The 21,461-nt window shown below is 34.1% G+C and overlaps 1 protein-coding gene and 1 long non-coding RNA gene across 2 annotated transcripts in view; one reads left to right on the top strand and one right to left on the bottom strand.

Annotated features, from left to right (window-relative positions):
• Positions 1–21,461, top strand: part of LOC141393553 (uncharacterized) — a 144,687-nt gene that overhangs the window by 36,907 nt on the left and 86,319 nt on the right. The gene's annotated exons all lie outside the window — the stretch shown is intronic.
• Positions 2,493–19,071, bottom strand: LOC141393534 (uncharacterized). Its single transcript, XM_073966593.1, has 5 exons — positions 18,662–19,071; positions 6,639–6,772; positions 6,428–6,550; positions 5,829–6,366; positions 2,493–3,901 (listed from the first exon to the last, which is right to left on the bottom strand). Exons 1-5 carry the CDS (start codon positions 18,741–18,743, stop codon positions 3,684–3,686), a joined length of 1,095 nt encoding a protein of 364 aa, XP_073822694.1. The 5' UTR covers positions 18,744–19,071; the 3' UTR covers positions 2,493–3,683.

Raw genomic sequence — 21,461 nt, 5'->3', positions numbered from 1 at the left:
ACTTTTCCAGAGGAGGTGGATGCCTTTTCTGTACTCAGTTGCTTCCCGTTGGTTGTACGCTCAACTACCGCCGCATACGAGGTTGATGGTTAAACCAGCTGAGAAGTCATTGTCTTCTTAGGTGAAGGCTGTGAACCCTCTGAGGAACGAACACGCTTCACAGATTTATGCTGCGGGGCATTGTTCGTTCCACCAGAATACAGTGTTTCCTTAGCTGTCCTAACCATTTCCCTATTGAGACTAGCATTTCCAGCCGCTTCACCCTTGCCTTACGGAGCAGAATCGGGCTTTGAGGCAAGGTCCTTTACCGGTCGGTCACCACTAGGGGTGCCAGCTGGTTTGAGGGTGCACTCAATGGCCTTTTCCTTTGCCTGTCGGTTCGGGTTATGCTTCTGAACAGGTTTCGGCGCAGCACATTTGCCAGAGGCAGTAGGCTTAGCCGGTTCCACTACTTTATCTGGGAGGAAGATCCTTTCCACCTGGAGCTCGCGATGAAATTCACGTGGGTAAGTTCTCTCTATGAATTTAAGCTTACCCTTGATGAGGTGGACCTTCCTCTCCGAATGCATGTTCGCGGTTTTCCCTACGAACTTGCGGAGATAGGATAAGGCACGTTTATAGTGCTTCATATCGGATGCTTGTCGTGCAGAAGCAACCTTTGAGTCGCTGCCCGTTGTCGGGGCCTCGTTAGATTCCCCGTCGTCGGACATCGTTTCAGTTGCCGTCTGCCTTTGAAGCCTATTGTCGCCATGTGCCGACACAGAACCAGTCGTAATCAGACTTTCATCCGGTTGGGTATCAAGGCTCGTACTCCCTTTGTTAGAGCCACAGCAATCTTCCTGTGTAGACTTGGCCGGGATCACCGTGGCGTCCAGCTCATCATCAGTCAGGGTAAGATTGTGTAGCAATTCCTCCGGTAGTACGTCCTCACAATGCTCATCCGGTACAAGCCTATCCAGCTGGTCGAGGAGTTCCCTACTTTGCCTCTCTAAACTGTCATGAACAGTTTTGAGGGTCCCGAGAAGGTCGTCCCCGCCCACAACTGCGGTCCTGTCTGCCGTAGACTGGCTTTCACCAGTCCTGCCAAAATCATGTTCAGTTTGAATTTGCGGGTCGTCATCCATTTTGGGGGTTGGAGTTGATGCACATGTAATGGCTCCCCGTGAAAATAGGCTGCATATTTTGTTTGATATTAAAAAAACGCTACATTTGCAATAATAACGAATATATCGGTTTGATTTATACAATGGACCCGAAGAAATGAGGTAGAAAATACCTATTTTTGAATTTTAAAGCATAAAGTCCGGACCCGGGTCTGCTAGTATAAATATAAAAATAAATATTGGACCTCGTAAAAGTTGCGAATTTTGAGTGTTTTGAAACACGTTGCTGTATTCACATTTGATTTTTGCCAGTTCTTAATTGATAGATTCCTTTGTTTGTAAGTGGTTTGTCACATATGCTGTGACAGCTGACGCTCAGGATAACAGCCGAGTATGCAACGAAAGCATGCCATTTTGCTGTTGTACTGGAAGAATATTTGTCTCCTTATGTAGATGATCCACTGAAGACATGCAGTTCTCATGGCGTCATTCTGACAGGTTTGAATAATTGTCCATCGCGTTGCACTTATATTCGCGGACCATACTGATCACGTTGTATGTGATCAACAAGGTTTCCTTATCTGTATTCCAAGTGCTGCCGCCTAGGGATTAGAGGACCTTGTTCCTACATCTCAGCTTGTCGCAGATAGCTGTGGCATGCGTACGACATGAACATTCTGTCGAATATGAGCCCTTGAATTTTTGGGGTAGTTTGTGGTCGGAATTCTACTACCATAGATCATAGATAGAGGTTAAACAGTTCCTACGTGGCTTGGACTTCTTGTTTCGACTGGCGTCCACACATATAATTGATTATCCAACTTTCAAACTTGGTCGGAGGGTTATCTGCTCGATGTCCTCAAACAGCGTGGAGTGCTTGACAGTATCAAAGGCTTTTGATAAGTCAAGCGCCTCCATCACTGTTCTATAACACGGCTTGCTCTAGTTGAGTCCTTGACTAATATGTGTGGAGATGCGTGCAGCGCTGGTGTCGTGCTGTGCTGCTTACGGAACCCATGCTGATGATAGGCAACTGGAAAGCAAAAAAGTAAAGCTTCAAGAGTTTTTGCTAAATGCGACAAAGCGAAATGGGTCTGTTCGATTAACATTTACTGGCCATTTTCCAGACTTCAGAAACTCAACTCCCGGCTTATCCAGTATTTCAGATGTCGCCAAGGCCTTTTCGATGATTTAGCGTTTCTAGTGACATCGTAAACTGTGGTGGATCCTCCTCGGCAGGTAGAGATCTAATGCTATGTAGTATTCGCATTGTCAATCCCGGGGTGCTCGATTGTCGATTAAAATAACTGATTGTACTTATATGTAGACAATTTATCTAGTAACGTTTGTACTTACAAAGCTTTATTCCCAAATGTAATTTAAACCCCATTTCTTGGTATACACTAATGTGTCTTTTATTATTGTTGTAGTTGTTAAACATATTTATGTACGTAATTTATATAATTGTTATGTATTGCAAAAACATCGCCTCATATTTATCTATTTTCTATATATTTTATAATAATTATGTATAAACAGAAAAGTACAAAAAATAATTTGAGCACTTTGGTTTGTTTTAAACACAAGAAAAGGGAAGAAGATAAAACAGGACAGATATAGCTAAACTAAGAAGAAAAACACGGACCACGAATATAAAGTGGCAAATATACCAAACTCTTATATTTCGAGCTAAGTAATGACTATGAAATTTGATATTTTCTATACATTTTTAGATCAGAAATTTTAGGTAAATACAGATAGTCGTTGTAGAGTCCCTTTTCTTTATAATTCAAAATTTAATGAAAGAAATTTGTTCATGTTATTTATTTTGGTAAAAGCCAATGATTATATTTAGAAACTTTTAAAAAAGTTTAATAAAAAAGGAAAGACGAAACTATATACAAACAAGTAAGTTTAATAATGACAGTTACAAAATATATAACGCATAGTAATATATTAAAGTGGAATTAGTTTTTCTTTTTTCGTGTTGTCTTTTTTTGGAAAGTTTTGGATGAAAAAAACAATAACAGGCACTACATTTTTATTTTATTTGGATTATTTTTAAGCCAAAATTTTCAAGTCAAAAATATGCATATGTGTGTAATGTTAAGTGGAGATGTAAGCTTTATATATGTATGTATATATAGATATATATCTATTGAAATATTTAAGTTTTTTTTATAAAATATTTTAAAAACTATACACAGCAAAAAAATACATAAATAATATGCCCTCTTCTATTAACATTCGTTAAGATTACGTATGGAGTGTAATGCGTATATAGATTCTATTAGCTTTTACTTCTTCAGGGGATTCCTTCAACCGTTCCCGTTCATTTGTTGTAATAACTTATAGAATTTGTTGTTATCTATGTTGAACATTGTCTATATATGTATGTGTATATTGGTGTCCGGGAACATTAGGATAAATTGGCATGTTAAAACTAGAATTTTAGTTTTTTTCCCTCTAATTCTCAATGCAGTCTTTCAAAAAGTGGATTTCTAGAGAATCTGCAATCAAATTGAATCATCGTTGTTTTTGTTTTATTTGCTTCCGACTACATATAAATAATATGAAAAATTAATTGGCCTCAGTTGCTGTTGGTTTGTTGTGTCCATTTTCAACAATTTTATTATTTGTGACTAATTTATCTTTTATCGATTCTTGCTGTTGTTGATCCATTGCCGGTTGAGATTGTTGTTGCAGCTGTTTTTTGCATTCCTCCAATCGGTGTTTATATGTGTATAGTGATTGCAAGGGCACATGTAACAGCTCTATGATTTGCGTAAACCAAAATTCTAAAAATACAATTAAAAAGAGATTGTTATTAATGATAATTTTCAATTTTTGTGTACATAATTTTGTTCCTTTTGATGTTGTAAAGAAAATTTTTATATCGCCGCACAATAAGTTTGACCATTTCACTGATCTAGCAGAGCGAAAGTAAAAAAAAAAATCAACCAATAAAGTTGTAAATAGCCAACTTAGAACGGGACGCCCGATTTTCGGTATTTTCAAGGATTTAATAGCTTATCCCGATTTTCGGTATTTTCAAGGATTTAATCGCTTATCCAACCGAATTAGCTGAAATTGGTTATTTACACTTCATAGGGGTAAAAAATCAGCATAGAATTATAGGTGTAGATCCACGTTTTGATATAGCCCCCATAGAACGGTATCTCCCGATTTCCGATCATTTTTAATGGTTTCAGACACATTAACCAACATAAATGACTGAAATCTGTTTTAAGTTATGGTGGAGGTTGTAAAAAGTTCGGCCCGTCAGAACTTAACGCCGTTTTCACTTGTTTGTGAATTAAATTATACCTCCTAGATAACGAATAACTAAATTTTTATAGCCGCTGTCCTACTTGACATCCTACTTGATTTATAACACTGTGCAACATTTTTAAGGTGATATTGTGCAAACAATTCGAACTGGAGATTTTTTGAAAGTACAGACACAAACGACAAGAAACCCTAGTTGGGGTTTGTTGTGTCAGATCCAGCTCGGATTTTATGGCCCCATCTAAACATGGTTGAGTTTTTAAAGAAATTCGGAGCTATATCTGTGAAACCAATGCGAATCTTCTTCTGACCTCTGAAGCAAATTTGTAGATAAGGACAAGAATAAAATATTTTGAGAAGTAATGAACTCGAAAAACTACATTTATTGCTTCAAATTTGAAAACAAGAACAAGTTTTTGGGGGGAAATGCCTCTATGCAGTTGTTTTCATTACATTTTTCAACGACAATGTCAATAATGTAGTGAAATACGAAGTGCGAGACTAAACTGTTGGTGTGAACTGTGTTTGAAATACGGGTTGTAAAAGATATGATGCAAAATACCGCTGAAACAAGATGAAGTAAGCATTTTAGATTTTCAGAATGTTCTAAAGAATTGTTGAGAACTTTATTTGGAAGAATTTTGCAAAAGGTTACATGGTTCAACTCCCAATAGTTTAGCCGATACTGATCAGAATTTCAGCAATTATGTAAAATTGTCTATATTTTATAGATTTTGATGCCCTAGATGGAGTTTTTCTTATGTGGTTTTTTCGAAAGATAAGTTCTACTAGTTTAAGGCTACAATTTTGCTAAAGACAGCAAGTCCGAATTCCTATTCGTTTCTGAGATAAAGGCCTGATAAATGCAAAAACGTGTTGATTTAGCCCGGTTTAGATAAGGCCATAAAATCTGAACTGGATCTGACAGGACAAAACCCTACTAGAGTTTTTGTAGTCTAAATATGTACTTCCAAAAAATGCATACTAGAAGTTATTTGCATTTTCAGTGTTGGTTAATTATAATTAAAAGATGGGATTATATGTGAAATTCGTACAAATTTAGGTATTCATTTGTATGGTAGTTTAAATTCCACAAATCCGGGGGATAAATGTAAACATAGATCCATATTAAATATTTTTAGTGAGAAGTTTTGCAGTGATACCAAGAAATACGAAATTACAGCCAAGTCGATTGGACGAGAGCAGTCAGTATGAAAATCTCAGAAACACATGGATATTAAACTGAAAATACTTGATACGTTTCTAAAAATCGATTATGTTATGTGTCACTGGAACCTAAAAATGCAAGATATTCAGACCCGGCAACAAATGCACATAGAGCTTTGGAACATATCTGATTTCTTCATATCGAATGCTAGATATTGTATGTATGCAATATTCCTTATAGATTTTTTTTTTCATTTAATTTTTACTCACCATTTTCTGGCGTTATAATACCATGCCTTATAAGGAAATCTATTACCACTGGGCAGCTAGTTGTTTTGAATTCGGGGGTAAATACTCTTTCAATGCACTCCTTGGCGGGTAATAGCTCAAAGGCTTGTACTTCTCCATCAGCATTGTGGGGTACAAAATCTAATGGCAGCTCTAAATCGAATACATACTCGGTATTGGGAAATAAACCCTGATCACTTTCAAAGAAAAATGAAACACAACCTGCCGATACGAGATTTTTGACTAGATCGCTTGGTATGGAAGCTTCTTCGGCTGCCTCTTTAATGGCTGTTTCTTTTATGCCATAACCCACCGATAAACCACCCCCAACCATGTTGTCCCATTTCCCAGGCCAGGTCTCTTTGGTATTGGAACGTTGTTGCAACCAAATGCAAAGACCTTGAGTAGGATGTTTAACATAACCATTAATATCGACACCATATTTTCGTACACCAAACAAGGGTGTAGCTGAGCGATCCATCTTTAAAAGGCTATTGTGTTCGGCCTTAACTTCATAATACTAAGGAAGAGAAGAAATCTATTAACATTTTGTGGGACAAATTTTTAATAGTTAACTTTACCTCTTCCCTCCATCCTTGTAATGCTGAAAAGATACCTTTTGACCTCAGTTCTCTTAGAACTTTATCTAGTTTTTCGGTGCGTTCAGAATAATCTCGAAATGCGGGATTTAATTCCACTATACCCTGTGTGAATAACAAAAGCATACAATAAACAAAATGTTGACAACAATTAAAACAAGAACAACATACAAATTTCAATCCGGCAACTAACCTGTTTTGTATATTCACAATCACGTATGCAAAACACCTCTGGGTATTTGTTTAATTGTTTAATCACATCAGATTTAATCAGACCAACTTGTTGACCTTCGACTAGAAAAGGACGTATGTCGCCTTTTTGGAATCCTATAACAAAGAAAAGAAAACAATAGGTAAACAAAATTCTAGATTTAAATAAGGTTTAATTTTATGGATTGTTTGATAATAATATTGGTACACGGTAAAAGATGTTAACAATTTTTAAGTTGCCAATAGAAAACAAATCACTCTTTATTTATTGTATTGATCGTGTGACAGCGAAATATTTTTGATTTTACTCTACACTACAGTATTTTTTGTATTTATTTACTTATTTTGTTTATTTTCGTTATTTCTGTTCATAGCGATTATTTATTTCACGCTTGATATTGCATCACAATCACAAGAAATTGCCGAAGTGCAACAACAATGAACAATTAAAAATCATTGCTTGTGTTTTGTTTGCAAAAAGTTGAAAAAAAAAAAATAATAGGCGATTAGTATTAGTTTTTTATACGACGATCGCATAGATTAGGGTGTTTATTTAAATACAAAGAGATTTGCTTAATTGAAGGTGTCATGCTTTACTTGGCATAGAAGCATTTCAAATATAAATTTTGTATATTTAATGATGAAGATGTTCAAGTACTTAGGGATGGAAATGATCCATCAAGATGACCAGGACTATGCTTTGAAGATACTGACGACTTCCTGAAAAGAGAAAGTGTGTGTACTCGTTCTGTGTGGCTGGCTGATTTGATATTTTTTTATTTCCATTAAGCATTAATTTTTGATTTCCATATTAGAAGTTACAGAATACAATATTAATTTAAGCTTCTCCGGAGTCTAGCCTTAAATAAAAAAGTAAAAATAATATTTAAACTAAAAGCTCTGTTCATTTACTTGCAAGGACCTTTTTCCATTGCCCAAAAACTCTGCCTTACATCAAAAAGAATGCAAATTGTATGAGAGCCTTTCACAAGTTTTGCCATTTTTAAAAGTAAAGGTACAGGCCAAAAATGTTTTTATACTCAAACATTGGCTACGATCACAAAGCAATTTTGAATACAAATATAAATAAGATTAAAATATGTACATACATTTTAATAAAGAGCAACATTTTACAATGCATTTCAAAACTCAAACATAACCTACCCCCAAAAGACAATTTTCAGTAATATAAACAATCTTTTAATAAATCCAGTTGTGCAAACTTTAAACAAAAAATGTTAAATTAACAGTAAGCAATTTATAACCAAAATAACAACATTTAAAAAATCATGTACATTAGGGTGGGGCGATTTGTGTGGAAGCAAAAAAACCTTAATGAGCCCTTCGCGTTTCTGATTCCTGGGATTGAACTGAGCAAAAAAGTCCACTGGACCACATGTCTACCGCGAAAATCGAGCCTCCCGATTTTGACTTTAAGTTTTTTATTGACGTTTTTTGGATATTTTGGCATATAACAGCCAAACCATTGGGATTTTCGATCCAACACAAAGACAAACATTGTAGCCAAGACAGTAATTGAAAACTCTCTAATACATCGCAAAAGCATTGGAACGCTCCTTCAGGTAGTTTTGGCCCTAAGAATGTGCAAACTTTTCGGAAAATGTCGATAAATGACATTGTGCTACAAAATTTGACCCGAAAAATATTCAAGTGTTCTGATGCAAAATTATATCGTGTTGGGATCCATGGACAACGACAATGCCTTTATTTCGCTTGGGTCACTTCGTTTTATTTTTTTATAACGGTAAAAGTAGTGAAAATCTGGGTTTCTTACATTTTCAAATTTAAACGGGCATATCTTATTTTTTCCACAACGGATTTCTTTTGATCCTTCTTCCTTTTAAAGGGGTGAATAATGTCTTTTGAATAAGCTATTATTGTTTTAAATCGGTTAACAAATGGCTGTGTTATAGTGGTTTATGTCTGAAAAACCCCACAAAAAACCTATAAAGGAATTTCTCATAATTTTCAAAAATATAATGTTTTTTTGTTTTGTTCTACAATTATTTTGAAAATTATGAGAAATTCCTTTATAGGTTTTTTGTGGGGTTTTTCAGACATAAACCACTATAACACAGCCATTTGTTAACCGATTTAAAACAATAATAGCTTATTCAAAAGACATTATTCACCCCTTTAAAAGGAAGAAGGATCAAAAGAAATCCGTTGTGGAAAAAATAAGATATGCCCGTTTAAATTTGAAAATGTAAGAAACCCAGATTTTCACTACTTTTACCGTTATAAAAAAATAAAACGAAGTGACCCAAGCGAAATAAAGTAGGTTACGATGGTTTTCGGCTTAAATTTCTCAAACTTGTATTTCCTCTTGTTGGTCAATTTTTGTTACATGTTGTCAATACAATGTTGACAGTGTCTGTTTTTCCTGAGGTCTGGAAAATAGCGAAGATAGTTCCGATACATAAAAGTGGTGATGTCAGTGAATATAGGCCTATCTCAATAATGCCAATACTTTCTAAGATGGTTGAACATGTAATGAAAGGTCAAATGCTTGCCTATATTAATAGAATGTCGTTGCTTCATGAAAGTCAGTATGGTTTCAGAAGCAATCGTAGCACAACTTCCCTTCTTGTTGGGTTGACCGATAATATACGGATGACGGTCGGTGCTGGGGGATGTTGTGTTCTATTATCTCTCGACCTTGAGAAGGCGTTTGACCGAATTGATCATGCAAAGTTAATAAATAAATTACATCGTTTTTTCAAGTTTTCTACCTCAGCTTGTAAACTTGTTTTTTCTTATTTGTTCGGAAGGAAGCAGTATGTATGTTGTAAAAGTTGTGTTTCTGGTACTCTACCAGTGAGTAGTGGTGTGCCTCAGGGGTCTGTTCTAGGTCCCCTGTTGTTTGTGATGTATGTTAATGATTTGCTGAGTTGTGTTAGTAGTAGGAGTTGTATGTCGTTTGCGTTTGCTGATGATGTGCAGCTTTTGTTCAAGGGAGAGTATGTGTTTATGGATGTTTTGCAGTCGTCGATTGATTTTAATGTTAGTATTTTGGTTAATTGGTTGTCTCGCAATGGACTCTCAATTAATACACAAAAAACTAAAGTGATGTTCTTCGGGAACGTGCAGGATGATTCAATAAATGTTTCCATTTATAGTACGTCTATAAATGTTGTAAGCTCCATGAAGTGTCTTGGTTTGTTTCTTGATAGTGCTTTAGTGTTCGACGTGCATGTTAATTCTTTAGTGTCCAAGGTAAACTTCATTTTAAGGAAGTTATATTGTTTGGATTTAGTTCTGCCTAAGAACATAAGAATTCAATTGGCTCATGCACTCATAATGCCTCATTTTGTGTATTGTATTGAGGTTTTAGGGGGTAGTCGTGGTTTTGTCTTACGAAAGTTAAAACTTCTGTTCAATAAAGTTATGCGCTATGTTTATCATGTTAGACGTCGTGATCATATTTCTCTGTATGTTAAAGAGTTCCTTGGTTGCACATTTGATAATTTTGTGAGTATTAGATCAATGTTATTCTTCTATAAGGTACATAAAATGCAGACACCTTCTACTGTATTAGACCTTTTTACATTCTCCAGATCGGAGAGGAACAAACAAATACATGTGCCGTGTTTGACTCCATTGTTGGAGAAGTCTTTTCTTGTAAGAGTATCTCGTGTATTTAACACTTTGCCACCAGAGCTTAAGGTATTTAATTCCTCTTTAAATTGTTACAAACGAAAGTTATATGAGCATTTTAATAGCAGTGTAATTTAAAATTCATGGTTTGTTATGTTAATTTGTTATCGAACTATAATTGCATGGCTGGTTTAGAACTTTTGCTTTAACATTGTATTCATTTGTTAGATTTATTGTTTTAAGAATCAGATCATTGTTAAATTTAAGTTTTTGAGAGTAGTAAATGTATAGTGGTTTTTGGAACCGATTATGGCCCTATGGGCTAGGTTTTTACATGAGCATAAATAAATAAATAAAATAAAAAATAAATAAAATAGGTTTTTTGTGGAGGTTTTCAGGCATAAACCACTATAACTTAGCCATTTGTTAACCGATTTAAAACAATAATAGCTTATTCAAAAGACATTATTCACCCCTTTAAAAGGAAGAAGGATCAAAAGAAAACCGTTGTGGAAAAAAAAGATATGCCCGTTTAAATTTGAAAATGTAAGAAACCCAGATTTACACTACTTTTACCGTTATATAAGAATAAAACGAAGTGACCCGAGCGAAATAAAGGCATTGTCGTTGTCCATGGATCCCCACACGATATAATTTTGCATCAGAAGACTTGAATATTTTTCGGCTCAAATTTTGTAGCACAATTTCATTTATCGACATTTTCCGAAAAGTTTGCACAATCTTAGGGCCAAAACTGCCTGAAGGAGCGTTCCAATGCTTTTGCGATGTATTAGAGAGTTTTCAATTACTGTCTTGGCTACAATGTTTGTCTTTGTGTTGGATCGAAAATCCCAATGGTTTGGCTGTTATATGCCAAAATATCCAAAAAACGTCAATAAAAAACTTAAAGTCAAAATCGGGAGGCTCGATTTTCATCGTAGACATATGGTCCAGTAGACTTTTTTGCTCAGTTCAACCCCAGAAATCAGAAACGCGAAGGGCCCATTAAGGTTTCCAAATCGCCCCGGCCTAATGTACATATCTTTTCAAGAGGACCTTGATCTTAAAGTTCTATAAAGAATATATAAATGATTTAAAGTATTTCATATTGCTGGATTTTAGCTTTATTGCTGGCCTTCGTAATAAATAAAAATAAACTATAAAATAAAATATAAATAAATGGATTTTTTGATAGTCAAAAATTTCATTCCCTTTAGAAAGTAGTACATTACCAGCTAAATTTGTTTTTAATCCACTTCAAATCCCCAAATCTTATGTGCTTAGACATTCTCACGAGTTTTATATATTTTCTTTTATAGAGTGCATGCAGAATGCCATTCAAAATATGAATATAATGAGTGTACTTTCACTTGAACATTTCATCATTGTAGAGAATTACTTCAGTAATTGGAAAATGTGAGGATCAAATGCAACTATTTTCAATACAATCAACAAAGACAGACCCGAATACAATTCGTAGATATCCTTCATTCCTAATGAACTTTTGTACTATTAATATGCTATAATATGTTACATATATATTTGTAGGGAGAGAGATCCCAAGGTAGGAAAGCAAATAATAAGTTCAAAATATATTTGTAGAATGACTTCCAAAGTGTGTCATCAATCGTATACTGCATTTTACTGTTCTAATTACTATGAACACAAACAAACATTCCTTGAGGTTTCACAACAAATAACCTCAATTTTGAAAGAAGACGCTACATAAAAATTGGGGGTTTTGTACTGTACCTCTTAACGATTGTTGACGTTCTGCATGTTTTACAAACAAGGAATGGACTGATAATGATAATTTTGGAAGTGAAGAAGCATTGACTTGCCAACGAAAAATATATAGCCCGATCATGAATGTAAACTCCCCGCGAGTTTTGACTTTCTGTCGTTCCAACTTAAAGCAGAGAGTGAGAAAACTCACTGGGAGTTGATATTCAAATTTCTTTTGCAATTCCATTTGAAAAAAATGTTTGCGGGCACATCTACGTTTTTTTGGTTTAGAGGTTAAGGAAAAAATGTTGGTTTCAAATCCGTTCGCGTTTATAAAATTGGCCGATGCGCGAAAAAGTTACAGCGGCTTTTATTCTCATAAAAAGAAAAAATATTTAAAAATGTCTTATTTGTTGGTTTGATTAGAAAACTTAGAAAAAAATATTTGAGAGTTCTCCAACTATTTCGCTAAAATCCCATACAATAATGAATGTATTATTCTGCTAAAACTTCATCAAGAAATATGGTTTACAATCACGGAGGGTTAGTTGTTTACAGTGATACCTTATAAGGATATGAAATTAAGAGTAATATTGAAATTACAATCATTCAAAAAAATATGAAAATAAAAAGCCTGTCATTCGCGTAGTAGTTAAAATCAGTTGGTGCGCATGCAATTTTGGATAGAGCGAATCAATCTCTTTTAATATCTATGCATATTTCGATGTTTCACTCAGCGGCCAAAGTGTGCATTAGACAATGCAAGAAACCTTTAAGTGGGTAAAAGTCGCACAATATGCATACGATTTTAGTGCACATCCGATTTCAGTAGCACCCATCAAAAATGATCAATATACACCAATTCAAATAGATTCTTCAAGAACCGCGGATGTGCTTCCACTTTCTATTGTTGGTAAAAGACCCATATTACTCGCGTATCTATCTCTGTAATTTATTACATTGTTTTTGGCAAATATTATAATCGCGCTTCCATATATGTAAAAGTTTTCAAAGAAAATCGTGTCTTAGTACGTGGATTTGTCAAAATATATTTTTTTTGCAGATTTCATATTTTCAGGGTATATATATCCGCGGTTTTAGTGGATGGATTCGAGCGCGTTAGATCCGTCGCGTAATAAAACTAAATTCACGCGGGGTACAAAGGACATTGAATGGCACTTGTAAATTTTAAACGCAAAAAATAGGTTTTTAAAAAAAATTCACGCATTAAATATTGGCCTTTTGACTCCAATTACTAGGATGCTGTAAGGAGCACACTCATGAGATTTGCATTAAACGACGTAAAATCACGAGTTCTATAATCCTATTATGAGTTTTGAATATTATCTCGTTGCGCGTCCGAATTATTAAAAAAATTCAAAAAACCCCGAAATTCCAGATTCAAAATGTCAGCATCAATTTTAGGTGGATGCAGAGGATATATCGAAAAATGATACACTAGTATCATATTGCCCATGAAGTATTCTTTGAGTCTTTCTTTGGGCATATGTCTATAAAATGTAAGGTTAAGCCAGAAATCGGAAGGGAGCATAAAAAAACTTGTTGGCTTCAACCCATTTTTACCTATTTTTCTATAAATAAATCGCACTTGCGAACATTTTGAACTATTTTAAGAGAACTACCCGCAGGTGTTAACCGATAGGTACTGGAAAGAGACGTCCAGAGATAGATGTCTTCGAAATTGATTTAAGTTTGATAGAAATTTTACTATGTGCAAAGTTTGGAAAAATGTCGAATGTCACGCAAGTTTTTTAATGCATTCCTGCCCTTGTCTAAGGCAGTATGGATGGAAATATTAAATTTTACCATTGCAGTAGGAGCCAAGAGTACAAGCTGCTACACAAAAAAAGAACATTAAACTGCACTTTTGTAAAAAATGTCATTTTGAATGGGAAGAACCTGAAGGAGTGGAAAAATACAGTTCATGTTGGAACCTGATATATGATATATGGCAGAAATATTACGATGCGCAAAGTTTGGACCAAATCGAAAAAAACTCTCTTTTGTGGGGGGAAGTAATTGAAGGAACTTAAAGTAAGTTTGGACAAATACATATTACAAGATCTAAAGTTTGGACCTGATCTGTTCGAGAGTTGTTGTGCGTTTCAGCCATCCAGACAAACAACGGAACAGGGGTAAAGGCTGGGGGTTTAATGGGGTTGTAAAACTTAGATCGTACATAGTAAAAATAAACCCAAGTTGGGTTTTTTGTTTTGCACTCAAACAACTAAATCTTAAATTATGCACATTTTCATTGATGCCATTATGCCATATGCTTTATGTATGAAGGCTGACCAATACCAAAACCATGAAAATAACCATCTCTCTTTCGAGTTGAGCTGTTAGACCTTAGATCTAGCTAACTCACTATAAATGACTTTTGCCTTAATAAGGCAAAAATAAAAAATAACAATCTCTGTCTATTATTAAATAAGATTCCAACAATATTCTAACATCTTTTTTTATATATTGGTATTAGCTATAGCATTTGTCTAAAGTTGATTTGACATTAGTCGTCAATGTCATATGATCCGAAATAAAAACATTCCATATCTACCCACACTGACAATGTGGAGACGTAATTTCACTACATTTTTGCTGGTGTGGACGCAAAAAGTAAATGGCGTAAGGAAAATCCGCAATATTGCACACATTAGCGACTTTATAACGACGGAAAATTTCAGGTCATATGACATTGATGGCTAGTATAAATACCCCTTAAACGATTGGAAATCTACAAAATTACAATTAGATTTAAATAGTCATACATATTCCTAACAAATCTAATATATATTTTTTTCGAACGTTCCCAACGCCACTTTTTCCCATTCCTTGCGACCGTGGGGGCGACCACCCCATTACGTGGGGATCGCGTACACATCATGATCCGGAGCATGACGGGTAAAAGTGAGCATTGAATACTAGCTACAGAATATTTTTCACAGCCAGTACTAACATTAGACATATTCTACTCATTTAAATACGAAACTATTTTAGATTTAATAATATTTATGTTTAAACCAAAGTCTACAATAAAATATAAGGAATTAAAATCATCGCACATTCTGCAGACTGGTTCTCCAGACGCATAATTTGTTCGATGAAAATTAATATGACAGAAACGATATAATCTACTAGGTCTAGTAGGAATATTTATTCTAGTAGATGAAATAAGGAAATCTGAAGGTATATCGCCATTCAAAATTTTTTGTACCATAATTGTATTGAACAGTACACGTCTACTTTTTAATGTTGGTAATCTAATTAGCTTAAAGCAAAAAGCAAGAATTGTTTTTGAACAGATTCAATTTTATCGGAGTATATCGTGTAATAAGGATCTCATACTACAGAACCATATTCAAGTATGGGTCTAACAAGTGACACAAGCAATTGCTTGGTAACAGAAGGATCAGAAAATTCCTTTGCCCCACCGTTTGATAAATCCTAGAATCCATTAGTTTTATTAACCATCGATATTACATGATTAATCAAATTTAGTTTGGGATCCAATAGGATCCCTAGATCAACAAACGAATCCACAGATATTAGAGTATATTCATTAATGCAAAAGACATGTGTTAAAGGAGAGGATCTAGAAAAACACATATGCTTACATTTCTTTAAATTTAAATCCATTTTAATATTGTCACACCAACGGGAGAAGCTGTTGAAATCATCTTGAAGTATTTGGAGGAGTTCTTGAGATTTGTGAGTTATAAAAAAATTTAACATCATCTGCATTCATAATTATTATTATTATTTTCTTCATAATTGCTTTCTTAACATTGTTTGTAAATAAAACAATATTAATAGCGGATACTTCCCTACCATATACTTTGCATACAATGAACTTGTATAAATGTACACATGTATATATACATACTCGTATATCAATGTTTATGTTTATGATAAATATAAACACAAAGTATTTGCCAAATGTGTCTTGTGTTTTACACGATTAAAATCAGTATAAAAAACAACAACAACAAAAATGCAGCAACAAATACAACCATTAGATTAGGCTATGTAGGAATGTAGTTTGACAACGACTCGATATGTGCCGTACAAATCTACATTTTTAAATAATAATACCAAAAACAAAGAAAGAGTCCATTTATACGCTACAAAATAATGCTAAAACATACCTACAAACAGATAAAACTGGTCACATGTACAATGTTATAGATCAAAAAAAAAAAAAAAAAAAAAAAAAACAAATCTTCAACACATTTGTATGTAGATGGATGATGATAATATGTATGTTGGTTTATTTGTTTTGTGCCTGTATATAAAATGAACATTATATAGCCGTACAAGATTCTGAAGGTCATTGAAGAATGTCTGCTCTGGCTGCCTTATTTTGGTTCTTCATACATTTGTGGTTATAATGCAGAGCGAAGTTAAAGACGAAGATGATGATGATATTCTTTGTCTTGAAAAGACCCTGTATGTGGCTGAATCAAATGAGAATACAGGTGTAGATATAATTCTTACAAACACTTTTTGCTATCTTTATGCATTTTTAACCTTGCTGGCGCTCAGATTCTATTAAAATATTTTCTTTTGATTTGTATCGTAGTGGCGTGTGTGTATATAGCATTCATTCAATTTTTATTATTTATTTACAAATTGTAATTGCTGCTGAATCGTTTACGACATACCACTCACTATGCATATGCCGCTTTCCTCTTGGCGTCATTCATAGTTTCGGAAAATAAATATTCCAAAATAAACGGAACTGTTGTTGCTATTTGTATTATGAGTCAAGTTTTTTTACGTTCGTCCAAATGAGAGATAAGAATATATTAGCACTATATAAAAAAATGCGAGGTATGTTTATTATTGAATCTACATTTGTTATTGTTTTGAAAAAGGTAGCTTCTATTCAGATAAACATCTAAGTTTGCCGGCTTCTTGGCTACATTTAAAAGGGTGTCTATTTTTTACAATCTTTGTATCTGACTATATTTTCAGACTTTGCGGATACATTTTGTAAACAAACATCATATACGAATGCATATAATTTAAAGATGATTAGAAATTCGAATGTTCACTTTTCGTAAAAGTAATTAATAAGTATAGAACATAGAAGTTTTTACTTCGCAAATATCAGAAACTACGACCAAAAAAACTTAGTTTACTGCCATAAAACTATTAGCTACAGAATCATTATCTATAGTATATGACCAATATAGTATTTTTTAAAGCCCAATATTAAACTTGCCCCACGCCAAATACCTACCACCACATAGCAGGTTCTTAATTTAATCAATTATACACTTCGACTAATTGGTGTATTTCTATTATCTGCTATTAAAATTTGTTATCTTTCAATAAACCTTATAACGCACACACTGTCACAACACATTTTAAAATAAAAGTAACAGTTCCAAGAACAATGAAGACATTATGCCTTCTTTTTATCAGCAATATTATTGGTAAACAAAAAGCACTTTAATGTCTAATAGACTTCGAGAAGTTATTTAAACAATGAGCAATGTTTTAAGATGTTTCAACAATAATATACCTAGACAACTTTCGATTATAACACTTTACTTAATAAAGAGAGAATGTTTGGAAAGGAAATGTTAGTTTAATACCTTTTGTAGTATATGTGGGAAAGGACGATAGGAATCGACAGATTATTTAAAAACAAATTATTTCAGACTACGTAGAAGTAAAAGAAGATATATGCATTATGTACTACCTTTTGGAATCCAAACTAAATTTTGAGATTAGTTTTTTTTTTTTTTTTAATTTCTTATGCCATATCAATATCGCTTCATCGACTATTGCTCGTGTATGTGAATTGAATATGTATTAACTAGTTTTGGTTACTGGTTATACATCTTCATCTGAGTCAACAGTGCGTCTAGACAGCGTCTAAAGGAATTAAAGCAGAAAATCTTGATAATTATAATCGTCTTTTGCGTTTAATGTACTGGTGAACTGAGAACTATTAATAAATCAACAAATGGCAATCCATAATCAATTGATGAGATAAAGTGAGCTGGACAAATGGACATTGACCACAAATAGTATCACACACACGAACTGTGATTAATGTTCACCAACCAAATAGGCGTATTAAACCAAACGAAAACACAAATACGACACAAATTATAAACTGTGAAATGAAAAGCTGTTAAATATCCTTTGATGGCATTTAATAGAAACGCTGTTTATTTACAGGACTGTTAAGGATAATAATTCTGTTATAAACATAAGCTTCTCAGAGAGGGTGTTACGAACCAGGGGGAATATTAAAATTGTGGAACCTTAAATACACATTATTTTTACACCTGCTAGAGGCAATAAAAACCTTAATGGTGTCAATCTCCCATGGATATTCATTTGAATTATTAACAATAAGCATTCCCAATGATGCACTAAAATTTCCGATAGAAGAAAATTTTACATGGATGGGCTAGTCAAAAATGCCTTTGGGCAACACTTTGCAACAGCCAACAGCACACACCCATTTGCCACAGAACGACGACAATCTGAAATCAATAAAATCCTTTGGATTTATGATATTAAAAAGTCAAAGCTTCTATGCCGGTCAAGGATATTAACCACTTATTCTTTTGTAATTCAACCCACCACCCCATCATCCTTGTTTGTGATGGCCCCACCACTTACCATTTAAATAGAAATTGTTAAATTTGTGGGCCAAAAGTAGTAGTCGTGATAATTTAACATTTGCATCAACCGCAGACGACATTGTTAACGTTTTGATAAATATGTTTTTTCTGCTTCAATGAAAGAACGGCAGAGACGTCTACGAAATGTATTTCCTTTGCTTTTTGTGCGTTTTATTCCACGAAAATATACTTTTATGTTGTTTTCTTTTATTTTTCTGGTAACTTTTATAGTTAATTTGTTCTGTGTTTATTTTTTATTAGCAATTCTTATCGAATTTTGTCATTTATTTTTTATCTAAACTATTTCTTCATCCTCCTCCAAATACTGAGAATAAAAATACAACCACACAACACGAACCAAATAAGAAAACTAAACTTTACTCAGAGAGAGTTATTGCCAGACGTATCGCGCATTTGGCCGTTGGTGTGTGTGTGAAGAAACAGCTGACTTCTGTTGACGTAAATTAAGTAAATTATTCTGCCGTAGTGTTTTCTATAGACGTTACCAGGGATGCCAACCGTTCCGAGGTAAAAATCGATACAGCCACATACGCACCACAGGTCTGTGGTTTTACCTTAAAACAGTTGACATTCCTGCTTAAACAGTGGTTTTTGTACGTCAAAAATCACCACAAGTAGCGGGAAAACCACCAACTTGGCACCCCTGGACGTTACGTATGAAAAGTCCCAAGCATGGCACAATTACCCAGGTAGTGGCATCGTAAAATTTTGAATATGTTATGTCAAAACTTTCTTTATGTTGTTGGGGAGATTACAACAAAAGTAATTTTTTTATAAAGGGATTTGACTTTTCATATTCGTTCAGCTGGTGTGATACCACTACCTGGTGGTTCTGCCATGGTCCCAAGATAGCTTTATACTACGTTTAAATATAGTACAGTACGTTTAAATATAACCGGATTTAACAAACCCACTGGGTTTCAAATGTCAATTCCATTGCTTATATTTCAAACATGGCACAATTACCCAGGTAGTGGTATCACACCAGCTGTTTGAATATGAAAGGTCAAATCCCTTTATAAAAAAATTATTTTTGTTGTAATTTGCCCAACAACATAATGAAAGTTTTGACATAACATATTCAAAATTTTACGATTCCACTACCTGGGTGCCACCGTGGTGCAATGGTATGCACACCCGCCTTGCTAGAGCTGGCAAAAAATCGATGGCACTTTCGATAATTATTTAAAAATTCAATATCGATAGATAGTTTTGCCTATCGATATTATCGGAATAAAAACCCCTAACCTGAAATAAATAGAAATTTCGCTGCTTTTCGGTTATGTGTGTGTAAGAAAGTAAGTCCGTAGTCACACGTACACATTTTTCGGTAAAATAAAATGTATTTTTTTACATTTTTTTATAAAATAAAAGTAGTTGTTCATTCTCCTTTACATTTCTGTGAACTACTTTTGCATAATTTCATGAAAATCTTTGACATTTCCGCCATTTTCATCTCCAAATTAATGACGATGACAACTTAACGATAATATCGATAGCAATCGATATTTTAAAACATTATATCGAAAATATCTAATGTTGGGAATATCGATGGTTTGCCAGCTTTACGCCTTGCACGTTAAAGGTCGTGGGTTCGTTTCCCAGGCCAGGCAACATCAAATTTTCAACGGTGGCGAAATACCCCTCAGTGATGTTGGCGACATTTCCTGAGTGCTTCAGTCATGTAAAACTTCTCTACAAGTGGTGTCTAAGGACACGCCGTTCGGACTCGGCAATAAACAGTAGGTCCCATATCATTGAGCTAATATGAATCGGGGTGCACTCATTGATATGAGAGAAGTCTCCCTTGTCCCATCTGGGATGTTTATGGAACAATTATTATTATTACTACCTGGGTAATTGTGCAATGATTTCAAATAAATCCTCACAAATAAGGTTAAAACACCTGTTAGATTATGAAATTATACTATGATTTAAACTGTCAATCCCATACAATATACCTCAAATAAAATCCAGTGGATTTAGAACAACGATTTATTTGATTTCATATTTTCATAGAAACAGAATTGATACCCCGACTCTGGAACATACATATTAGCGTCGTTCCCGTACTTTTTTAATGGCAAATGTGTCAAAAGAGCAAACCGTCGAAAATGAGTTCCACATGCACATTTTTACAAAATGTACGGGACCGGAAAAATGACAGTAACGTCAAAATAATTGGAACAAATGTCAACGTCGGTGTGTCATAAAATCATAATCCAGCAAACTTGTTGCACATTTTTGCTCGCCCAAATTTGTCGTGTAAAAAGTTTCTAAGTCCTTGGACAATCTAGCGAGTTTCTTGAAACGAAAGTCCAATTTGCATATGCATATTAAATGATTTCGTTTTGCGAAATCCTAGAATCAAATGAAGTGTATTTACATCTGTTTTTTTGCGTCATTTGCTTACGCACACAATCGCACGTACACACTTATACAATATCACAAACACACGCACACAATATATTTATTCAGAAAAATAGCAATTTCACAACACAAATGTGTATCAAATAACTTAAATTAATTCTAAAAACAAAACAACATAATTTTTGCAAGTTTTTTAACCATTTATTTTCACTTTTGTCATCGTTTGAGTATTTTTGTTTTTCTACAACACACACAAACAAACAAAGACATCATAAAACAGTTGCATTTTTTGGTAGTTTATGACGAAAAAGCAGGGTTGCGTATAAAAGTATGGTGTTTTCGTGCGTTGTTTAGAATAAATGACGTAGCTATCGTCATTTATTTTTGTATGGTAAATGACGCAAAAT

Source organism: Musca autumnalis, unplaced genomic scaffold, assembly GCF_047663935.1.
Source record: "Musca autumnalis isolate F117 unplaced genomic scaffold, ASM4766393v1 scaffold_2, whole genome shotgun sequence".
Classification (NCBI taxonomy): Eukaryota; Metazoa; Arthropoda; class Insecta; order Diptera; family Muscidae; genus Musca; species Musca autumnalis.
Note: the sequence above shows the minus strand (reverse complement) of the source record. Positions and strands in the feature narration are given on the sequence as shown.